At 32.1% G+C, this 26114-nt stretch overlaps 2 protein-coding genes across 2 annotated transcripts in view; both read right to left on the bottom strand.

Moving 5' to 3' along the window:
• Window positions 1-4062: 4062 nt before the first annotated feature.
• Window positions 4063-7398, bottom strand: LOC132727338 (uncharacterized). Its single transcript, XM_060712776.1, has one exon. The coding sequence runs from the start codon at window positions 6902-6904 to the stop codon at window positions 5261-5263; it is 1644 nt and encodes a 547-aa protein (XP_060568759.1). The 5' UTR covers window positions 6905-7398; the 3' UTR covers window positions 4063-5260.
• Window positions 7399-16386: 8988 nt separating this feature from the next.
• Window positions 16387-26114, bottom strand: part of LOC132727339 (centrosomal protein of 290 kDa-like) — a gene marked incomplete at its 5' end in the record, with an annotated part of 53855 nt that continues 44127 nt past the window's right edge. The window contains 11 exon segments of the mRNA XM_060712777.1: window positions 16387-16613; window positions 18350-18475; window positions 19027-19111; window positions 19400-19479; window positions 19688-19780; window positions 20325-20546; window positions 20761-20883; window positions 21669-21833; window positions 22871-22987; window positions 23894-24049; window positions 25256-25393. Coding sequence (XP_060568760.1) covers window positions 16455-16613; window positions 18350-18475; window positions 19027-19111; window positions 19400-19479; window positions 19688-19780; window positions 20325-20546; window positions 20761-20883; window positions 21669-21833; window positions 22871-22987; window positions 23894-24049; window positions 25256-25393 — 1464 coding nt within the window.

The raw sequence follows: 26114 nt of genomic DNA on the forward strand, positions 1-26114 counted from the left end.
TTTATGTGTTAAAAAACTTGGGCATATACTGTTAAGACTATTTTAGAGCAGACTGGCTTGTTTTATATGTGAGAAAATCAGTTTAACTATACATATAGATTTTAGTATTATCAAACAACGAATTTTAGACATATTTCTATCAAAAAGTTGGTATTCCTCAATTAATAACTCGTCTAGATTAGATACATATTGTTTATTTAAACATTCATTCGAATTTGAAAACTATTTGGATTTTATCGTTGAACCGAAATTTAGGGTAGCTTTATCCAAATTCCGTTCATCTTCTCATAATTTGGCTATTGAACGTGGACGGCATAGAAATATACCAAGAAATGAAAGATTGTGTAGTAATTGTAATGCCGAGCCGTTAGGCGAGGGTGATATTTTATCTTGGCAGGTAATATATTCACATATATCACTCCAAAACCAAAATAATAATTTTATTACCCTTCCCCTGCCGAGTTTAGACGGTTTTTTAAAAAATCATTGCTGTTTTAAATGAAACGTCGAAATAAGATTCCCTTTAGGATACCTCTTCGTCACAACATGACGTCACATAAATACATGACGTATTTTTTCGTACCTAACGAATGTAAACAAGAGAAAAGGAGTAGTCTATTGAACGCACTATTTTGTAATCAGGGGCGTACCTACCGATACGCCAATACGCCAGGGCGTATAAATTCAAGCAAAATTCAAAAAATTGATAAAGTTAAAAATTTCAAAAATGGAATAAAAATCAAGGGGCATAGTGTAGGTCCTTTGAAATTTTAGCTTACTCGAATCAATCAAAACTGACTATAGATGTACAAAGACATGGAAATAAACGTATAGATTTCAAGAAGCCTAATACCGTAAACACGGTACTCGGCAGTTCTACTTTGTCAACGGGAAGCAACTCTAGCGAAGATTATTTTTATCGTTGTTTCTATTCGGGATCCGAATGAATGTTAAGCGCTATAAGTTTTCAAGGCGGGAATTTTAAAATGTCTTTTAAAGATGGAGATTTTATTCCGCCCTATCCTGATCCTTTTGGAGATGGAGAAAGCTTCAAAAAGAAGTTAACAAGAAGCTCGTTCTTTTGACTCAACCATGGAATGAATGTGCAGGCCTTTTAAATTCCCATCAAGGTAGATTCTAGCTTCTCATTCTACCTAGAATTATATAAATAATCAAAAAGTAGCTTTAACCAAATTATCGCGTAAAAATATTCATTGAGATTTAAATGATTAGCGTGGACCCTAACTTGTATCGAGAACCAATTAAATTAATATACGGCCGAAATATTTTAATGTCAATCTGACGACTATATAATATTATATACTTAATATCAACCCAATAATATATATTGGCTATATAGGCTCAGTGGTTGGAGCGGGTGTCGCTCGGTGGTGTTCAAAACAATTCAGCTGTCAGTTCAAAAACCTTCGTGCGTTGATTTTTTTTCCTTATTATATTATTTTTTTAAATATTTTGCATAAGTAGAATTTAGATCTAAATATGATAATGTTAATTTTCAATGAACATTCTTGTCTTTTTTTTTTTTAGTTTTATAATTCGGTAAAAAATTTTACTCTCAATAATTTTTTAACATTCAGGTATGCTAGTGGAAGAATTTAGGACGCCACACAACCGGCTTAATTGGTTTACGTCATAATAGCTGGCTGAGGTGTTCTGTAAAGCTGGAGGGGGTCTTTTGTGCCCCGTGTTTTCTATTTTTCAGAAATCAGAAAATTTGCAATATAGCACGTGTGAAAATGGGAATATTTTTTCACTTCTATGTGTGATAAATAGCATATTCATTAGAAACTAAACATTTTCTTTTCAAGATGCCCTTAAAATGTAGAAAAAACTCAATTTTTCAATTACTGATTTGAAAGACGCCTCGTCAGACATTCAACCGTCTGTGCGAAAAAACGCTATTCAAACAAACGAAATATAGCTTATAGTTAACATTGTGGTGAAACGTTTAACTTTTTTAGAAGAAATAATGACATTTGAATCGAGTACCGAAGCTTATCAGGGTCCCCCACGTATGTAAAAGTTTCACGTCACGTCAACTTGTTTCTTTCTTGTTTTGACCAAAAACATTCCATGAAGAACGTTATATGATTAAATACGAAATACGTAGAAGTTTTTAATCATTCCCAAAAAACTTTTGTTGGATTACCTGAGCTATTTGTCAATGCGAGTAAACGTCATTGCGTCTTACTAAATATTTCAGCAAGGTCGTGAAATCACGAAGCTTCGACAGGACTTTTGTCGGAGAGCATATCGAGAAAAAGTTCAGTTGCAATGGCCTTAAATCTTCTCATCTTTGTCAGTAAATTTTTATTGAGACATTCAAAAACATCTTATCAATGCGAATAAAATAAGGTAACTTAGCGTAAAACATCTTATCAACTGTAGGCCCTGATAAGCTTTCGTACCATTAACAAGTTGATTTACATTTTTTTTGAAATCATGAAAATTGAAGCGTACACCAAAACAAGTTCGGTCACAGTGTGAATGATATACTGTTGGTGATGTGGATTTTAATTCACCAATAAAACCCAGTATCTCTCCAGTTACCAATTTAATAAAAAAATATTGTATGAAAAATTGGGCATTTTATATGTTTCGTTGTGTGAACAGTACTGAGTGATGCTGAGAGAAATTGTATGTCGACATATATTTTGACAAATACTTTATCACATTATATTGTAGCTTTCATGATAATTTGTAAACATGTTTAAATCAATTTTATTCTTGATTACTAAGACATGTACTGCAGATTTGAAAATGCTCATTGAATCCATTACTACTACATATATAACGAGAAATTCTTCTTTTAACATTATTTCATTTAAAGAATTGATTTCTTTGCTTAAATTGTAATATTGAAATTATCGATTATTTTATAGGTTTCAAAGTGTGGTCTTCCTGTATCACAGTGCGAGAACTATATAGAGGGGTCTACAGACATGCTTGGATGTTGACGAAGATACATTCCTCCGTGAATGTGTCTTGTGGAGGACGTGGTGGACTGATCCAACACTAGCTGCCCAACGAGAAACGACTCCAGAAAACTTAACGGATTCATTAAAAGTTACAAGTGAAGCATTGTATCCAAATATCAGGAAATGCTTGGCACTTCTTATGGTAGTGCCGGTCTCTACCGCTACTGCAGAGAGATCGTTCTCTACAGTGCGTAGAGTTAAATCATACCCCCGGTCAACCATGACGACTGAGAGGCTGTCCGGCTTTGGACTTCTGAACATTTACCCGGAAAAGAAGCTTGATGCTGAACGTATTGTCGATTAATTTTGCGGCTAAAAAAGAAAGAAGACTGGCTTTGATATTTAAAGTGTAGATTATAATAGAGATGTAAATGAATAAATAAATAAATAAAAACATAAAAATTATAATAAAAAAGAATGAATGAATGAATAAATATATAGTAAATAGTAATGAAGAAGGAATAAAATTTAATCGTTTGTTGTCATACGTTTAATACTTTTGAGTTTTTTATATTGGTTAAGTTTTAGTCAGGGAAAGACATTTGAGAAGCTATTTTATGGCATTTCAGCCTTTTAAAATGATACCTAATCAAATTTTTTCGGGGGCCTCCGGCCCCCTGAACCCCTGGCCAGGACTTTGCCCCCTGGCCCCAACTTTTATGAGCGTATTTTTCAAATACCTCTAGGTACGCCCCTGGTAATTAATATCTAGCTTTCACAAGGTCATATATTTGTTTTCGATACTGATGGTAATAATATGTATCATTACTCTACTTTGGTAAATATTTATCATTTGACTGTTAAAAAGTGCTTTTAAAGCGTAAAATCGAACCGTACGCGCATCACCTCAGCGCATGTTGTTTACAACGTTGGGTACCCAACGGGGAAATTTAGTGTGTATATTACCCGTCTGGCTCGGTTATATCAATTTCTTTCGGGTGATCAATATCCAATCAAAAAGGCGGAAAAAATCTGGAAGGGTAATAAATTATTATACGTGGCCAACTAAACAGAAATTTGTTAATTTCATATGTGCAAAATCAAAAGCAATAATTAATAACGTTTCTTGCTCAAGGAAACAACGATTTGCTCCTGACAGGGTTTGAATGCACGCGATTAGCGATCATTAGATTACTAGTCCGATGTATTAAGCACTCGGTCATATGACTAGTATTTTTGCAACTGTATAAGGTACGTATACCGAAAATGCAAAACAATATAGATATTGTACTTATTTACATCGACATAACCCTAAAGTGACACTTCAAACCGTAGTCTCAGAGGAGACAGCATCCTAGACTAATTAATTACTGGACGCAGTAAAGGAAGACAATACTATGAAAAAAATAACCAATTATGATAATAATTAATATATTTCTGTATCAGTATTAAGAAAGCATTCAAATGTCTGAATATTCATGCACCACATAATATGCATGTGACCATGCCAATAAAGTAAAACAGACATATGTTTTGCTGTAATGGAAAAGACAATCATTTGAAATATGAAGTCATTTCTTTCAGTAGGCAAAAAAGAACAAAAAGTATATTAGTTATTAACTAAAAATTGTAAGTTTAACTTTAAAGAGTAAACAACTCAAAAAGTAAGGATGCTTGATCATACATGACGTGAAAAAAATAAAGAATAATTATCTTAAAACTAAAGTAGCTATCAATTATAATAACAAAGATAATACTTTAAAAGAATATAAACAAATTTAATCAATTCAAAGTTAAACAGTTGAATGTAGATAATAATGAACCGCACAAGAATGGTAACTCTATTATCGTATTTTTTTGCTTGTAGCACTTTGTTATTTGTCATTCTTATTTGTTTGTCCAGAAAAGTGTTCGATGTATTTAATTAAAACTTGAATAAGAGGATAAATCTTTCCGAAGAGGGAGAAGTGCAATGCAGAAAAATGATAACTCCATCCTTCAAAATTATTAAATGACTGACCTTTTAAATGCTTAAGATTTGTCCAGAGCATAACAATAAAATCACTTGAGATATCAACATAGGGTATTTTAACATGTCTTATGATAGTCATAGAAAATACAGTATAGTGTCATTTATTCAGATCTAGTATTTATAAAAAAATCTAAACGTTTATTAAAGGAATGTGAAACAACTTTTATTGATTAGCATACATTTCTGAGTATTATCCATCTTAAGTCTATTTATACTTTTTATAACTATCCATTTTGCTCCATCTCGGCTTTTTTCTCAACAATATATTATTCAAAGTATATGTGTTCTTTCAATTGTCAATTTCATATACGTTAACAACTTTTCCGCGTCCCGAATAAAGTCTATGATTGCTATTACAATACGTTATGGAACTACCCCAATCGTCAATAAGTATGTGTCCATAGCTTAGATCTCCGGACAACTGGTATATATTGTCTTTACAACAAACGTAAATGTAGCCTTCATTGTCTACTGTTATTTGTTCTGGACTTTTCATATATCTATCACTGTAGACTGCATTGACTTTGCCATCTAATGTCAAAGATGTCACGTTGTTTTCAGCTGGTTCCGTAAGATATATGACTTTTTCATCCGGACTGATTGCAATACCAGTGCCAATATCGGTAGCATAGCGTGCCGGGAGTGTTTTCAAGTGGTTTCCAACTATATCAAGTATGACTATTTCCCTGAAGCCTGTCATAAAGAACTTTCCACTCTTGAAAAGAAACGATCTGAAGAAATTAAACTGTCGATCTAATTTAATCTTCTTATTTTTGCTAATGTTACCTGACGAGTCCACTGACAGAAACTGAATATTTTGGTAATCAGAGTACATTAACACAGCCAGTTGATTGGTATTGACACTAGTTATTCTCCAAGCATTTTTACATTGTAAGACTATTTTATCCACTACTTGTGTATTCCGTGTATCAACAACATAAACTGTTTTACGTTTGCTTATAAGAACTGCAAGAATATGATTTTGAATTGTGGCCAGTCCGTTTATCCAGCTCGCATCGTTGTCTTCACCAATGTCATTTTTTAACACAAGGGTTGCTATTCTTAGTCTACCAATTTCTATCGTATTTTGTATTTGTTTCGCAGGAGTAAGAAAGAATGGCTGTATTCTACTTTCCTGGCTTAACTTTTCATATTGTTTGTCTAATTTAGCGAAGCTTTGTTTTGACTGTTTCATTGTTATAAAAAGTTCACAATTTTGATTCGCTTCCTTCTTAGATTCTATACTGGTTTTAATCTTGGTAAGAACATCATTAATCGAGTCAGCAGTGTCACTAGCAGCTTGTAAAGATTGCTTGTTAGATTTGTCCATGTTTCTCATTCGTCTATCCACATCAGCCTCTAATTGATCAAAAAATTTGTTTATTTCATTACGTTGTTTTCTTAACTCTGCCTTTCCCTGTTTCGTTATATCATCAGATATATCTATTTTTAATTGAATCCTGCTCGTGTATTTATTTATGCAGTCATAGTTGCTTTCCAATTTGCTTAAAAATGTTTTGAATTCTTCACTCGAGTTAAGGTCCTTGGCAATATCAGGTATATGGTCGACATTTTCACATTGACGGTGGCTGACAGTTATACAAACATTGCATCCAAGCATGTCACACGAACTACAAAAATATTCCACAATTTTGGTCGGATGATTGCCACATCTCTCTACACAAACATCTTGAGCACGAGATTTCCGGGAATCAAGTGGCATCTTATCATTATCTTGAAGCACATGGTGTTTAAAAGCTTTAAACCTTGTGTGCATTTTGTAACACTGTCCACATAAATATTCCGCACAGTCCACACAGAATCCCTCGGCTTCGATTTGCTTACCACCATCTAGACATGGTTCACAGTAAATTTCCTCCAATTCATCAGATGCTGCTACCACGGATCTGCTAAAATCTTTACAGGTTGCCATTTGAATTTTTCAGTCAATGCCGATTACCTATCCACCATTGATTCTTTCTTTCTTTTTTAAATCCAAACATTAGCGTGTTAAGAAAAAAAGTAAATTTACAAACATACACGTTTTTCGGTACTTTTATATATATCCGATTTTCCGAAACAATTTAAAGCGAAGTATTTGCCTTTTAAAACTCGATAACTAAAGCCCTCTCCTTAAAAACAATCACAACTTCCTTGTTCTGTTTAATCTGGATTTCTGTTTACTCGGTGTTATCTACGAGTAAGTCCGGGAACCAGACATGTGTGCATGTTTAAACGTGAACACGATATATCACGCATAAAATCGTTGAAATTTATATTATTTCAACGTCTAAATAGTGATGAATTTGTTATTTGTAAACTAAACTTTGGTTAGGGATTAAAGCCATGGTTTAAATAAGTTGATAATTTCACGGATTTATATTATAAATCCGTGATAATTTTAACAGATTAAACAGTTTAACAAAATTGATTTTTACAGAATAATCTTGTTTAATTAAGTAATTAAAAAGCAATTGCCACCTTCTCCACATAATCAATTGAAACGGTAGCGGATGAAAAACGATATTATCTAAACAGTCAGAAATCGAATTGTAACAAAAATGTATGTGACTCCCAACCTCTCTGGTACAGATTGATCTGGGTTAGAAAAGAATGTGCTGACTAATGTAAGATACATTTTTTTTGTGGGGGGGGGGGGTGTTTCTTATTAATTGTATAATTGTTGTCAAATAAACCAGACCTGCGGCTTTTGAACATATGATCAGATTTATAGGCTGATAATCAATTACAATTTGTTTAATATGTTTTTTACCGTTGTTAAAAATTAAAGTTTATGTGCCCTTGTGAATTCCAATAATCCTTGTACGAAATTCTAGGTACATGCATGTTTACCTAGACGACATCCTTGTATTTTTGAAGTATACTGTATCAGTTTATTTCCGTTGAGTAAGAACAATATGTAATCATTTTGAAAAGCTTGTTTAAAATAGAGATTGCATGTAAATAAATAACAAGAAAAGTATTGATGCAAAGCATCAAAGGGCGTCCAAGCAAGAAATGCAGCAAGTGAAGATGAACTAGTACACATATGATGACAAGATATTCTTATAAACTACCAGAAATGTATATCACTTATGAATGAGCGGACGATAGACATTGTTCATTATGAACTTTGATTGGGCATGCTAGAGATTAAGAAATATTACTTGTATTTCTTTTTTTTGATCGTGGTTATTAATAGCAACGGAAATATACATGTATGCCAATCCAATTTATAATCCATATGTGTAACGCATGATTGATCAACACGTACTAACATCTTTGTAATTGTCACCTTATTATGTTATCGCTATAAGCGAAGACCCCCTCTTAAGGTATCTGTTCACACTTTAAGTTAGTAAAAATATGACACTGGTTATATTACCATGTTGATCATGTTGAGCATAATTGTTTATTATACAATAATTGTAATATCTATTAATTTTAATAAAAAAATACAATTTTTTTTTCTTTTTTGTGTGTTATGTGCTATTTTAATACTGAGTTTTTACTACGTACTATTTTTTTATTAAAATTGTAAAATAAATTTTAAGAATTCAATTGTCATATTGACCGACGATTATAAGTCAAAGCTTAACTGGAAAAAGTCAGTAAATTATGATTTATCTTTCAATATATAATATTGTTTATTCTTAAACCATGTACATGTACATTTGTATTTTTATTTATCAATTTTTAATTTATCAATCAATTGGATAATTCATAAAATCTAATTTGTAACTTTGAATTATTCCTCGGCATCTTTACTTAACACGGATAACAAATTAAATAAAATGTTTCAAAGTTGATAATGTCATTTTAATACCAGAAAAATGTACCTTTTTCTCAATTATTGTACATATTACGGATTTATATTAGGTATAAATCCGTGTACATATTTCTTGTTTTTATCTCATATAGATAAAATGAAAACATGCTATTTGTTGTGTTTTTTTTCTATTGTAACGATATCAAACATCTACTCCCAAAACCGGGAGAGACCGGGACAATAAACGTGTGGTACTATATCGCCGGTCACTAGTAAAAAATCCCGGTCAAAATAGACCGGGAGAGACCGGTAATTACCGATAGGATGATAAATTAGATATATCTATAAATAGATTTTTGGAATATTTAGGTCATCAACTGATCATTCTAGGATACATGTACAACAATAACATACCATGATAACCCACTGTGTACTACAAAAATGATACATAAAAAACCCCGAAGAGCGCGATTTATAGACGGAAAGGGTTATTTCATTTGAAAATGTTTGCATTGCGAAATTCTCCAGTTCGCTATTCATTGTACATATCGCAACTTTATAATAATCAAGCACCCTCATACCGATCGGAATGATCGGCTTTTATTATGACCGAATAAAAGGCTCGAGAAGTTGCTGTCGCCCTTTCACAAAATCTCATTTCATTCCAAAAGGCGCCGCGCTTCGGCGCGGACGCCAAAAAATCTTTAAATTGAGACTAATTAAATTGAAGTTTCTCTTGATCTTTAGATTAGAAAATTACTCCGAGACATAAATAGTAATAAAATGCCAAATGTGAATGTGAAAATAGCTACATCCATACAAGTATACCCCGATTCCGGTCAATGAAATGTAAAGTAAGATTCAATCTAGATACAGATGGTTTTTAGATGTATCAGTACCGTCATTTTATACCAGGACTGCTACATTTATAAATACAAAAATAATTTAAAACACTAAACCGGTTAAAATTTATTAGTACGCATTTACAAAAATAAATTGGTCGCGCGGCTGCGCCGCGCCTGACCAATTTATTTTTGTAAATACGTACTAGTAAACTGTAACCTATACTTCTACCACATAGGAAAATGTTTAAAAATAAGGTATATATTTTTAATAACAACGAACCTGAATTCAGTTTGATATTAATTAATTCACATATTGACATCATGAGAAGGATTATTAATGTACCATTTTTGTAATTTATTGTTTATGGTATAGTTCTTATTTGAATATAGGGTTATTATAAGTAACAGATTTATCATATACATGTAATCCTATAAGAATATGTACATAATTAAGGTATAATTTTCAAGAACAACGAACATAAATATAGTTTTCTGTACAAATCAATATTTTAACGATCTCAACATTTATGTTCTTTGTATTCATACATGCACCTGTAATCTGGTAGCCTACTGAAATTCATTTATATTTTAAAAAAAAAAACTTAAAAATATTAAAACTTGTTGTTTCTCTTAGAATACAAATTTCATTTGCGCTCTCTAAGACAGTGTCTATTTGACTTGAAGGTGTGATAGAATACTTCCTTATTCTTTCCTCCTTACTCAGCTTTCCAAATTGTTTGTCTAATTTCTCTAAGCTTTGTTTTGACCGTCTCGTAGTTGTAAACAGATCCATGTTTTGCATTTTGTCCTTGTTTGCTTTCACATTTTTTTCAATTTTGGTAAGACTTTCATAAATGGAGTTAGCAGTATGTGTAGCTGCCTGTAACGTTTCCTTGTTATATTTATCTATGGCTTCAATCCTTTTTTCCATATCAGCCTCTAATTTGTCAAAAACAGTGTTGATTTTATCACGTTGTTTTCTTAGTTCTGCCTTTCCCCGTTCCTTCATATCATCAGATTGGTTTGTATTTAATTGGATATTTTTCTTTTCTTCATTTATCTTTTCTAATTTTTTCTCCAACGTGCTTAAAAAATCTTTAAATTCTTCACTCGTACTAAAGTTCTTGGCAATATCAGGTATATGGCCGACATTCTCACATTGACGGTGATGGACAGTTATACAGGCACTACAACCAAGCTTGTCACATGACCTACAAAAATATTCCACAATTTTGGTTCGGGGATGATTCCACATCTTTTCTAAAACAAAAAATCATGAGCACGAGAATTTTTCCCTGAATCAAAATTTGGGAAACTTATCCCTTTTCTTGAAACGCAAAGATGTTTAAAAACTTTAAAACCCTTTTATTTAATTTTTTTAACATTTTCTAAAATAAATATTCCCCAAACTCCACACAGAATCCCTCGGCTTCGATATGCTTACCGCCATCTTGACATGGTTCACAGTAAATTTCTTTCAATTCATCAGAGGCTACTATCACGGATCTGCTATAATCTTTACAGGTTGCCATTTGAAATTTTCTATTACAGTCGGTTACATAATTAACTACGGATTTCTTTTCTTTTTAAATCCAAGTTTCCCTTATTTTCATTAGCGTTTAAAGGAAATTTACAAATATAACAAATGTTTTATTATCCGATTGTACGTTTAATTGTTTGCCTTGTAACGACCCTCTCCTTAGATACAATCAAAACTTCCTTGTTCTATTTAGTCTGGATTTCTGTTTACTCGGTGTTATCTACGAGTAAGTCCGGGAACCAGCTAGTGTGCATGTTTAAACGTAAACATGATATATCACGTATACAATCGTTGATATTTCACATTATTTCAAAGTCTTAATAATCATGTACTTGTCATTTTATCCTAGTAACTGTAAAGAGATGCATGGTTTAATTAAGTTGGTAATTTTAACACATTTATTAGTATAACAAAATTGGTTTTTACAGATTAATCTGGTTTAATTAAGTAATTAAGAAGTAATTGCCACCTTCTCCACATAATCAATTGAAACGGTAGCGGATGATAAACGATATTAGCTAAACGGTCAGAAATCGAATTGTAAGAAACATGTATGTGACTCCCAACCTCTCTGGTACAGATTGATCTGGGTTTGAAAGGACTGTGTTTACTAATGTAAAATACATTTTTTTATTGTATAATTGTTGTCAAATAAACCAAAGACCTGCGACTTTTTTCACATATGATCAGATTTATAGGCTGATAATCAATTACAATATGTTTAATATGTTTTTTACCGTTGTTAAAAATTACAGTTTATGTTTATGTGCCCTTGTGAATTCCAATAACCCTTGTATGAAATTCTGACTTATATGTAAATTAGGTACATGCATGTTTACCTAGACGACATCCTTGTAATTTTGAAGTATACTGTATCAGTTTATTTCCGTTGAGTAAGAACAATATGTAAAAATTTTGAAAACCTTGTGTAAAATAGAGATTGTAGATAAATAAATATCTTTAAATTAACTTATTAAATTGAAGTATCTCTTGATCTTTAGATTAAAAAATAGAACGTTATGTCCTTTTGAAATTTTGAAAGAATTATTTTTTCTGATGTTTTAATGATATAATTTTATCTAGAAAATACAATATTCAAGAAGTAAATAATATGATTCTTGATTTTCACATGAATTTCTTATGAAACAATACAAAAAATCAAAATTAAGTTTTCTTGAGTCCAAATTTTTGAAAACTGCTTAATTATTTAAAAAATCTTGACATTAACACGACCGAAAAAGAATCCGGCCAATATAAGTATATTTCGAAATAACTAGTAGTTAAACTTGTCGTTTCTGACAGTGGTCCTGGTGGCCTACTTTGTCTATCACTTTTAGCTTGCAGCTCGGAAAAGGCATTATCACTGATTATTATATAAGCATATAGTCTTGTTAAAAATATGTAGATAAATGACGGATTCACGAGGGATCGCAAGTCTAGTATGAAAAAGGCAAACTGTTTGCACAACTTGTGCATTTTCGCTCACATAGGCGTCGGTCTCAACGTCCCGCTGCTACTACGGAAGGGAAAAGTCCAGTACGCTTTTTATTGTCAACTCTTGATGTTTCAGTCTGTTAGGTGTAACATGTCCAACATTTCTTTTGTTCAATTAACGTATACTTAGAATTAGTAATCGCTCTTTCAAGAGCAAATAATTCAAGTCAGTATCGTATCTTTATTAATTTCAAACTGATTTTGTTCAAGTGACCATTTAATTTTTACCTTACATGGCCAATATTCAAGTTTAATCAAGATGGGCAGGGAACAATTAACAACGCTTTTCTGATGTGTGATCTAAATAACTTATTATATTAAAAATAACCTCACTGTTGACATGCATTTTATTTAGATGAGTATTCTGACTCAGATTTATAAAGATATAATATACAGGTGAGAAGTCTGGAAAGGCGAATTACCAAGGTGTAATTTGATCTCTCTATCTTGCGGAAAACCAAATTCTGAAGTTGCTTGAAAATGAAATATTTATGAAAATAGAAATATGTCTTTGGTAAAAACAGGGATATTAATAACATGCAATATAAAACCGTGGTAAAAACAACTGTCTTTGGAAACATAAAACTTTTTGATCATGTCTACCAAGATGATTATTTACTCAAGTGACTATCTGAGCTCTTAAACTCGATAATGTTTATTATGTGTTAGCTGTACATTTAGCATTTACCTAACCATTTATAAGGAATCATATTGCATATTGAAAATAGTAGAGATAAACTATACATTTAGTAAATGGAGAACACTACACAAGAATGTTAACACATACTGTAACTTGTTTTTGTTTTTTTTGCAGATTATTCATTTATTACAATCAAGGTACCTAAATTATCATGCTAAAATGATCAATAAAATTTGGCAATCATCTGTAACTTCAAAAAAATGATACTCTTTGACAAAAGACACAATGTACATGGGACAATCATAGGACTTCACCCTCAGCATAATGTTATAAAAGATGAATAAAAAACACGTGTCTTCTAAACTATTTTATTTTCATCATTACATACATAATTATACATTCTTGTAATTCATGTAAATAACTTTCAAATAAATACAAAAAAAAAAGAATGTAAATGTAATCCAGGACGGACAAGTATCACAGAAAAAAGTATCAAATTACTCCGAGACATAAATTATATGTGAATGTGAAAATAGCTACATCCATACGAGTATATCCCGATTCCGGTCAATGGAATGTAAAGTAAGATTCAATATAAATACAGATGATTTTGTTGTATCAGTACCGTCATTTCATACTAGGACTGCTACATTTATAAAATGGAATAACCCTCATCTTACATATGAGCCAGTCCATTATAGCAGACTGAGGGATTTCAAACTCACAATGTTTAGTACTCATAGAAAAAGAATATTGAATAATATGGACTGGCAATTCAGATATCGACACCTTTGTACAGTAACGGGTTAAGGTTTTATTTAATTTAATAGGAGTTAACCCATTACTGCACTAATGTGTCAATATGCAATTTTGTTTAGCTGTCTTTAGAAGTGCAAGTAACAAAAGAATTAAGGTAAATAAGACTCAAAAATCATTTTTGAGATTTGTAGTCGACCATGCCATATAGTAGCTTCACCTATGTCAACTTTTTAGATAAATAGTTTCTAAACATAATATGTTTGAATTTTAACTAAGCACATGTATACAGTATGGTTTTATTATAAAAAATATAAACTTATACAAAGTCCTATTAAACTAAGCTAAATACAAACATTTTCATAGCTGAAATAATAACAATACAAAAGTTAGTGTCCTTGGATTCTCTTGGATTCTAGCAAAACAAGCAAATTCGTTGAATTTATATCCACCGCCGAGTACTGGTTATTATTAACACAACAACTGAAGACATAAGGCTTTATTTATATATTAATCATGGCATAAACAGTTTGAACTTGATAAATATTCAGGGAAATAACAGAGCCATAACTTTGTGTTAAATAGTAAAATCTGGAAATGCCAATGAGATGTATGCATACTACATAACTAATCAAGGGCCATAAATCTGAGTTATAAGTATCTGACTGGAACAAGGCGACTATATGCACATCTCCTCTTAGTATCCCATTAAGTTTCATTGAATTCCAGCCAGTGGTAGCAGAGAAGTAGCGAGGAAACAAATATTTTTCTATATGGATACTGCATAACTAATCAAGGGCCATAACTCTGAGTTAAAGTGTCTGACCGGAACAAGCCGATGATATGCGCATCTCCTCTTGGTATTGAAGGTTCCCATAAAGTTTTGTTGAATTCCAGCCAGTAGTTGCAGAGAAGTAGTGCGGAAACGATTTTTACTCTATATGCATACTACATAACTAATCAAGGGCCATAACTCTGAGTTAAAGGGTCTGACCGGAACAAGCCGACGATATGCGCATCTCCTCTTGATAATGATGATACCCATAAAGTTTCGTTGAATTCCAGCCAGTAGTTGCAGAGAACTACTCCGGTAATGATTTTTACTCCATATGCATATTGCATAACTAATCAAGGGCCATAAATCTGAGTTAAAGTGTCTGACCCGAACAAGCCGACGACATGCGCAGCTCCTCTTGGTATTGAAGGTTCCCATAAAGTTTCGTTAAATTCCGGCCAGAAGTTGCAGAGAAGTAGCGCGGAAACGATTTTTACTCCATATGCATACTGCATAACTAATCAGGGGCCATAACTCTGAGTTAAAGAGTCTGACCGGAACAAGCCGATGATATGTGCATCTCCTCTTGGTATTGATGATTCCCATAAAGTTTCGTTGAATTCCAGCCAGTAGTTGCAGAGAAGTAGCGTGGAAACGATTTTTACTCTATATGCATACTACATAATTAATCAAGGGCAATAACTCTCAGTTAAAGTGTCTGACCGGAACAAGCCGACGATATGCGCATCTCCTCTTGATATTGATGATTCCCATAAAGTTTCGTTGAATTCCAGCCAGTAGTTGCAGAGAACTACTCCGGAAACGAAATTCGAACGGACGGATGGACGGACGGACGGTCAGATGCGCATCTCCTCTTGATATTGATGATTCCCATAAAGTTTCGTTGAATTCCAGCCAGTAGTTGCAGAGAACTTCTCCGGAAACGAAATTCGGACAGACGGATGGACGGACAGACAACGCCAAAACTATATTCCCCTCCCGATTCCATCGGCGGGGGATAAAAAGGAAGATATAAATTTAGTGTACAATAAGCATAAAGACAACTGTATGTACTTTCATGACCAACATATATTTCTTTAGGATTTAGATCACGAGTATTCACTATACCATGCCACATCTTATATGCATTAATCAATGCCTATATAAAATAATGTTGGCTAGTTTATAGTTTACATTCATAGTCATGTGAAGCATTATGTATCACATAACACAAGTTTTTTCATAAAACGCTTCAGCGACTGCTCCTCTTCAAATATGTAGCTCCTTGAAATATTTGAAATTGTCAATATGCAGTAATTTCATACCTTAATGAAGTCAAAAGGAAAATTCTGAATTAAGTTTGCAAACTTACAGTTACTGTATTAATTTAGATTTTTCTTAAGCCAGAATGTGTTTTATTTTACATATTGACCCTTTATCTAGTCTAACATATAGATATTGATAAGTGATAAAAACATATTCATATTTTACACTTGAAACTTTTTAGGAGCATCTACGGAAGAACACTTCCAATCAAATCAATTTCTACTCATACATTTTTTTCTTCAAACCATGAGCAAATTATTTCTTTTTTAGCAATACAAAGAATAAAAAATTATCACTATAATTTAGCACATTACATCTAACAAAACAATTAACCCTCTTTATCTAACTCCTGGTATTGTAATTCCAAACTGCTCGCTAACTTGTTTTAATTTCTCTTCATAAAGTATATTTTTCTCTACTGATTGTTTATAGTTAAACTTCAGATCTTCTATTTCTTCAAAGAAGTCTGGTCCAAATGTGCCCAGCTCTTTTCTTAACTGAAACAAATTTTTTTAGAAAAGTTAGATATATACAAAAAATACAAACAAGAGCTGTCCGTAAGACAGCGCGCTCGACTTTTTTATTGCTTGCCAATAAAAAAAGTTTTTGCAGTAAAAGGCAATACAAGAATCTCTGTATTTTTAAAGTGAACAATGGCCATGAGCATTAAGATATTTAGTGAAGAATTATTTTACTGAATTGTGTGATACCCTTGAACACTGCAGCAAAGTTTGAAATGTTTAAGTCAAAAGAGGGCTGGTAAGAAAGAAAAAAAAACTGAGTTGAGCCTTAAATAAATTTAATAGTATTAAACCCACTTTGAGAGAATAAGGTATTTTTACGTCACTCAGAACACCTTGGTAAATGACATAATAACATAATTTTTCAAGAAATCTATGCCAAGGAAGCAGTATATTTTTGTACAATCAGCATAATATATAGATTTGACTTTGTATGTGAAAGTATTATAGTTTTTAGATTTTTTAAGTTTTTTAGTGCTTGCCTATAATACAAAACATTGACAGTTAAGGGCCATAATTCAAATAAAATCTTTGACAGAATTACCTTCTCCTGGACATGTTTGGGAATCATGATTGTAAACAAGTATTCCAACTTTCAAATTAATATCTCAAACAGTTCAGTCAAAAAGTGGACTGGTACTAAAAACTTAACCAAGATTCTAAGTCGATAAAAGGCCTTAATTTTTAAAACAAATCCTTGACAGAGTTACCTTCTCTTGCGTACAGATGGGGGTAATGATGTGAAATAGCATTAAAAGTTTCAAAGCAATATCTCAAAGGGTTAAGGCAATAAGTGGATTTTACCCATATTCAATGTATTTTCTAAGTCAAAAAGGGGCATAATTCTGTCAAAAACCTTGACAGAGTTATGTCCCTTGTCTGTTGATGAAGGTCGTGATGGTAAACAAGTATGGTCAGTTTCAAAGCAATACCTCCAATGGTTTTGAAATAAAGTGAGGTGGTACAAAAAACTTAACCAAGCTCAATACACTTTCTAAGTCAAAAAAGGGCCATAATTCTGTCAAAAACCTTGACAGAGTTATGTACTCTTGTCTGTAGATGGAGGTTATGATGGTGAACAAGTATGGTAAGTTTCAAAGCCATACTTGTAATACTTCTGAAATAAAGTGGGGTGGTACGAAAAACTTAACCAAGGTGTGACGCCAACGCCGACGCCGACGCCGGGGCGAGTAGGATAGCTCCCCTTTTCATAGAAAAGTCGAGCTAAAAAACAAGTAATTCATTTGACAAAATTGACAAAATATCTGCCTTAATTAATAATTCAAATATGCTGACATCATATACATAATTCTATATGGTCCTTGCATGGTTCAGGTATATTCTGTTTTGAGTAAAGTAAAATTATCTAAACTATATATTTAACCTGGCTGACAGGTAGCTGACCTACCAAGTGTTCTTGGATTAGTCAACAAAAGAAGATTTACACATCATGACAGCAAATACATATGACCAACAAACTGTGCTAGGCTTATTTTTTAATATAATTTATCTAAACTATTTATACTTTTTAATAAGTTTTAACACTCTTACATATGATTCTTTCTTTTCATGATTCATAAAAATTTAATGAAATAATAGTGTTTTTTAATTAACTTTTACAAAATCTTGCTTTACAGAGAAGTCATACAATAATTACAAATCTTCAAATAGATTTTTTTAGTCTTAATTCAACATTGTTAATCAATACTTACTCTGTCTACTTCCAGTTTTGTTTTGTCTCTTTCAAGGCGGATAGTTTTTAGTTCAAGTCCTAACTCTATATTCTCTGTCATCACTTTGTCGTAGTTATTTGCCTTTGTAAAGATTTCTTCACTTATCTGCCCAATCATAAAAAACAACAAATTATGTCACATTTAAGATGTCAAATGCTTGTGTAAATTTTCTTAAACATGTTACTGGCTTGAATTAAACTTTGAATCCTTTATAGAAATAACAATACTGTCAAGGAAATAAATCTTCTTATATAAAATTCTTCTTATTTCAAAATGCCATGACTGCATAACACGGCTGCATCTACAACTTTTCTATCTCTTAAAATCGAGTCCCAGTTATTGTGCTCTAATATCAAGTGACAGGAAATTATCATAAAACTAATTTTGCTACAAAAAAAATTTTGCTGCATCATCAAAACCTCAAAACAACATGAATCAGGGCATATTATCTGTGAATATCCTTGAGAAATTGGGGGAGGAATAACACACAAAAGAAACTGTTTATGACCAGACACCTGCTGTTGGATATTCGTAATCAGATCTTTAATAAAAAAACATTGTTTATAAGTGTTAACTAATTTCAAGATAGATGTTTCTAATCTATACATTTGATTGACCTGTTAAATTATATCAAAACACAATATTTCTACACTTACATTCCCAGCACCAGCTTGTCTTCTAGCCATTGTAAGTTCAAATGCAAGTTCCTTCTTCTCATTCTCTAATCTGTCTATAGTCAACCTGAAACAGAGAGGTACTTGAGGAGTTAAGGGTACATCAATATCTATAGAAACGAACAGTTATTGCCAAAATGTTTGATACTGTTGTCTGAAAACAATACTTATATGCATAATTTGAATTTTACTTATTTAATAATCCCCCTTTAAAATAAACAGCACAACAAAAGATAGAAATAGATACAGGCTCTAGAAATTGCTAATTTGACAATTACCCGCAAAAAAACAATTGAAATAAGGTTTAAATCTGAAAGTATATGATAAAATAAACATAAATATCCTGATAGTTTACCTGGCTTGTTGGTAGTCCCTGGCAACATCTATATCTGACATACCAGAGCTTCCCGGGGGTATCTTCTCAAGAACAGCAACCTGTTTTAATACAAAGAATGTTAGAAGGTATTCTTTCTGAATACAGTGAAAATAATGTGCCAAAGACAAATTCAAAAAAAAATGAAAAAGATACTACATGTAGTAATTAGTAATGAATGGTATGCTTTAAGACCTATTAAACTGAAGATCCTGCTATATACAATGTACAACTACTAGTTTCGAAACACAACAAAAACAATGTATTTACCTTCTTTAAAAGCTGATCTTTCTCCGCCATCAACCTTTGTTCCCTGACAGCAGCTTCTTTCAACAATGTCTTGGTTTCTGACAAAAGTTTCGTCTACAAAAAAATTAACAAGTTGTTTTTTTATACACCTATTAGCAAAAACCAGTCTAAACTTTTAATCTTCAAGGCATTTTCTTCCTCTAAAGTAAAAATTGTATGTCATCTCATGTTTTGGCAATACACTAAACAAAGAAGTGTTGGTAAAGGTGTTTCCCTTTAATCCTAATGATTCTCAATATTCACCTTACTATTGTCATGATGTATCAACATTTGACATCAGAGCTGTTTATTTCATGACAGGGACAAAAAATAGTTATCAGACCCTTCACAACTGAGCTAAAATAAAATTTAAAGCAATACTTCAATCTGAGAAATAAATTTATTTGTTCAGATTGGAGACTTGACAAGATTTGATGCAAAACCTTGGTACTTCAAATTTTCTTCTTACATTTTGTATAAGTGTTCTCACCAAAGTACATTAATAACTTTATTCAGACTTCTAAAACTTCCCTTTATGTAAAAAAAACTAAAAGAAACATAAAAATGATAGTGTTTCATAAGTCTTTATCACCAAAACAAATTATAATTTAGTTCATACCTTTTTATCAACCTCTACCTCCAAAGATTTCAGTCTATCTTCATACATGCGTGTCACAACAGCTGATTTCCAGCCCTTTCCATCAGCCCCTTGTCCATCCTCAGTCTTCCCTTCCTCAATCTGGAGTCTTGTCCTAGACTCTGCCATCCTGCCTTTCTGTTGCTCGATCTTGATCTCCAGGGAAGTTATCTGAGCACGAAGTTTTTCATTGCTATCCATTTCCTGTGTGAAAAAAATTTATGTTAAGCAAAATATTATCTATGTGTGTATGTGCACTTAATTAAAGGTACAAGGATTTCTTATTTAGTTATTTTGATAATGCAACACACCAGAAAAGAGCATGGTTACATTGCACCCATGTGCAAGCTTGCCTGACCCTATACTGCTGAAATAGGTCTTTTATTTTTACAATACAAGCTCAAAGACTAAAACTTGCCTTCATGAGATCTTTCCTCATTTTCTCATAATCGTTCATCATTTTAGCTGTGCCTTTTTGTTGACTTGTGTATCTCTCACTCAGCGTGGCTCCAATCTTCTGTCGCAATTCGTCTAGCTGAGACTGTAAGAAAATAAGAGTACAAAATCTTTACAAATGTGTTTTATGGTTAGGTTTAATTTACATCAATTTTTAAAGGCATTATGCCAACTTTTCAACCTCAAATTCTTTGCAGTCCATTATTTCAGGCAGCAGTAAGCACATAATTAGAATCAGCTACATTTTGAAAGCTTGGTAAAAAGTTTCCTACATGAGTGGAACTTTACTATGCCTTTTTGCCTGAATAATGTTTTGTTGAAAAAATAATTACCACACTCTAAATTTAACCAAAACTTTTAGTATATTGTGCTTGAAACTGCAAGAATTTTCTTAAGAGACGGACCTTAATCCAATACAATATTTCTCTTTTATTTGTTTTAATTTAATCAATGATTTTCCAAGATAAAACATTCCTTATACATTGTGTACATGTACAAGTTATTTGCATGTTTTTATTTATATCTTTAGCTTTCATTATTGAATATATAACTAATGACTTGGTTACAAATCGTAATACTTTCATGTTATGATATAATTTTTAAGAACACAAAAAAAGGAAGTCACTTTGTGTTAGTTCAGGCACAAATGGCGCCTGAGTAGAACCACCAACATTCCATAAGCTAGCTGGATAGCTTTCTTTCATGAAAGAAAGACACTTGGGTGGCTCAAACCTACAGCAGTGAGATTTGAAGTCAAATACCATAACCACTCGGCCACAGACGCTCCCTAAAGATATTCAACAACTCATTAACCTTTCTATTATCTGTATCAAATAATAACAACAACAACAAAAACAAAATAATCATTACTTTAAGTCCTTCATTCTCCATCTGTAGATTTTGAAGTCTTTCATTACTGACAACACCAGGTGCTTTCTTTAATTGTTCATTTTCAGACTGAACCCTTTCTACAACTTTCTTTAACAGAGCTACAGTCTTCTCTAGTTGTCTAGTGCTCTTTCCACTCTCTCCGATCTGAAAACGTACACATTTTGTCAATCCATTACATTGAAATATATCTAAAGTATTGATACATTTTGTCATGACACAATCAAGTTCCTTCTCACATAGAACTGAATGATCAAAGTACAGATGCATAATATAAAGTATTATAAGCAACATGCTTAATGCAAACTAGAAATCTGATTCTAATATGCAAATGAAAGAGAATGACAGAAAATATGTTGAAGTGCATTTAGCTAAGACGTGATTTTCATTCAGATCATACTTGACATCAAATGACATGTCAACAGTATTAGTCCACTTTACACTTTTAAGTTAAATTTTTACTGGAAAATACCTTAGGTGATGCTCTGTTGTATTTTTTTCAGGCACCTGAACAAAAAATACTTAATACTTGATTAGCTGGATTGCTTTCTCATGTATGTCTCATTTTTATTGGTGTTGGTGATGATGATGATTATGATAATATGTAATGGATAATGTTGTTGTTATTATTATTATCTTTTTTATTATTCTAGATAACTTGCTGGCTAATTAAAGTAATGCTTTCTCGCTAATTCACAGTGAATGTATATATAAAATTATATATTTTGACATATAGGTATGTTGGGCTTTATCATTTTTCTCTGCTTTATATTGTAGAAATATAGTTCTATTATTAATACCCGCTGTATCTTTTTGATCCATATCTATTTGTTAATTACTTTACATTCACATTTTTGCGCAAATTTGTCATGTTGATGTTGGCGTCCTAACGAACGTGACATCAAATACTTTGTACGTTATTCTGATGAAGACAACAGTCGAAACTAGTAAAGATTAAAGAAATATGTGTTGTTTTGGTATATTTTAACTCATATTATCCTAGCAGCATTTGAACCCACATCATGAGTGGTAAAACCTGGTCAAAGTCCGCAACTAAACCACATAACCAATGGTTCAATGATCTTTGCTATTATCGTTATTTAAGTGAGAAAAAAATCCCTTAAATATAATCTCTTAAAAATAATTATTTTAGAATAGAATGTTACTATAACATTATAAATTACCCTTCTGATTGAAGATCCAGCAGAATCCATGGATCTATTGGTACCATCACCAGCTAGAAGCTGACTATTCTCTGACTTCAGAGCCTCTACATATCTCTGTAGATCTGTAATTCTGTCCTGATAAAACAACACAAAAATATCATTAACATCACAAATATATGTTACTTTTCAGATTGGATATTCTAATTTGTGTAACAGTAGGTAAGTAATCAGAATCATTCTTTCAATCATTAATTACACAATAAATAAAGATGCTGGGTTTTACAACAACACACCGATTAACAGTTTCTAAACTAGCAGACGACCAATATTTTACATAACCGAACACCCATTGTAGTCTATGAGGATCTTACACTGGCTGCCACTGTACAGACTGGAATATGTAGCTTAAGCGTGACTGTTTATTTAACGAGGCTCTCCCAAGTTTCCGCTGAACAGTAACAACAGCCAGTGTTTGTGTCTTTTTCTTGCATATTTCATATTAATTGTAATCCAGAAAAAAATTATGAAAACTTATATATTTCTATTTAGCACTTTCTTTTCTTATAGAAGCATACAAATTAACAACTTAAATCATAACGGCAAATGACAACATTCTAAGAACGCAATTCACTCATGAAAGACGAAGGAACGACATTATTTAAAGTTTGCGACTTGTCTGACATGGGGGGTGTAAAACAGTGCTTTCTAGCACCGATGTAAACAGTAGATAATTCTCTCTGATATGCAAGAAAATATTTTATGGCTGTATGGTTATTACATTATATACAGATTGCTTTTGCTTAATTTCTATGGCAGAACCATCGCAGATCCTGTGGTGGCATAAAAAAAGCAAAACTTTTTATAATTTTCTTGTTATTTTCCATTTTCTATTTTTTTTTATATAAATTTTGCACATAAAACTATTGAAACATGATACATGAATAAGCTTAAGTTCAAAGGAGTGCACATTGATTGTGGAACAAGAGCAGTAAATGAGTGTTAGGCCTATATTAATTATAGCAATAGTAAAACAAAATGAACCTTTAGTCTGGGAATATCTTTCTTGGCTTGTTCAGCCTCAAACTTCAGTTCTATGTTCTCCTCTGACAGTTTGAGCACCTGTTTCTGTAAATTCTGACTCTTCTCAAATATCACCTGATACTCTGACCCCTGTGACCCTGACCCTTCTGTTGGTGACTGAAATAGATGGATAATTTCATATTAAGAATAATCATCATTATCCCTGTGGTGAATGAGACTGAGAAACATCAATGTGATTATTATGCAATAAGAAAGTTAAACAGATAAAAAGATAATGGTATACTGGTGCCTCATATTTCCATGTTACTTATATCTCCAAGGTATTCAGCATAAACAGCTCAAAGTGCCCCATAGACTTCATGCACCTGCCAGTTTTACTTTCACTTTCTTTTACTTTTGTTTTTTTATCAAAATGTTACACATATGACTGAGAAAACTTATTATATTATTCAGATGAAGAGCAATATAAATTATTTCACCATTCAATTTTCAGTTTTCATACCTTTAAAGACAATTGTCTCTGTTAAACAACCATTGAAATATTTGATAAATGCTACAGAGAAAATCCCCGCTTGCAGATGAGGCTAGGTATAGATGTGCTAAACATAAATAAAGGTTACTATTTATTTTGCGTTTAAAACGTTAAAATGTAAACTGCCTTGGAAATATGAGTCAACAACTTTTACTCACTATGCAGCAGATGGGTGTTAATTTCATGTTGTGTACATTATTGCTTAATGCAAACATTGAATTGAATATACTATGATGTAATTGACATGTCTATTGTACAATATTCAAGGTATTTTCAAGAATTTTTTTCTTCTCACATTAATTTTGTTGTCCTCGTTAAACAGTTAAGTATCACGGAAATATGAGACACTGGTATACATGGAGAAGATTGTTTCAGTTATTTCAAGGTCAAACATGTAAGATTACAATACATGTATACATGTACAAAATAAAGTTTAACTACTTCTGCAGCCTTCTGTTTTGACGTCGCCATTTTGAAAAACAACTATTATTTGATGACGTCATCTATGACGTTGTGACGTCAACGTTTTCCCGTAAATTACATTTAAGAGAGACATATGACAATTCTCTTTACAATGGTATATAGCCCTTAATTATTGCATCAGGAATGACTTATTTATTCAACTTCAAAACAGTATCAGATATTTTGGATCACCCTGTATGATGATATTTAAAAAAATGTTCACTGAATTTTATTATTAACAATTTTGTGATGAAATCTTTGATCTTCAATTGCATTAATGTACTCGTTTTACAAAACATGAATGAATTCTTTGACAAATAGGGCATTAAAGACAGAGGTATGCCTAATATGGCCATGTATTCAAGTACCTTGGCAGTGGATTGTTGTTTCTGAGCAACAACTTGCTCCATTATCTCCACCTGTTCAGCAAGTTGCTGACTTCTTATCTTCTCTTCTTGTAGAGGTACCTCTCTTCCAAGCAGCAACTGTCGTTTTAACTCTGCTACCTGTAAGTTATAAAATTCAAACACATAAGTTCTATTCTTAAATTTGCAGCATGTACCTTATTATCAACTAAAATAATTACATTTTTAAATTGAAACTGGACTTGATTTCTATATTCAAACCTACATATACCTGTAAAATACAGAGTTTAGATAAGTATGCTAAATTTATATCTTGGAATCTTTCAGGACAGGTTGTATATTTGTAGTATGGGAATATTTTGAAATTAAATCTTTAAATAACAGTGTGTCAAGGACAACCCTATGCTTTCAATAGGCAATCCTGAAAATCTCATTTACAGACAATCATGTCTGAAACATTGTTGTTAGGCTCACTGAACTGGCAATTGTTTGCCACTAACATCTACTGACTCAAATCCATTAAGAAGCTACAAAATCTTTATCTATCAAGTATGGAAGCTATTCTTTTAGCTTATGAAGGGTTGATGGTTCAAGCAACCTGATTGAATATGGAATGTCATCATATGACCTTACTAATATCAGAATGACTTTAAAATCATAAGTCTTTTATCATGAAATATGTTGAGGGAAAAGGAAGAATGGGTTTTTGTATAAAAGAATTATATTGCAACCTTATTTGATATGTATGTCTTTGTTGTTGTTTTTTCCTGAAAAGACCATACCCAGCTTTGGCTAGTCAATGAATTTTATGGATATTTTCATTAAAGAAAAGTTACACTGTGACTGACACTGATTTTCATTG

The sequence above is a fragment of the Ruditapes philippinarum genome, unplaced genomic scaffold, assembly GCF_026571515.1.
Source record: "Ruditapes philippinarum isolate M1 unplaced genomic scaffold, ASM2657151v2 ctg4147_1_1_1_1, whole genome shotgun sequence".
Classification (NCBI taxonomy): Eukaryota; Metazoa; Mollusca; class Bivalvia; order Venerida; family Veneridae; genus Ruditapes; species Ruditapes philippinarum.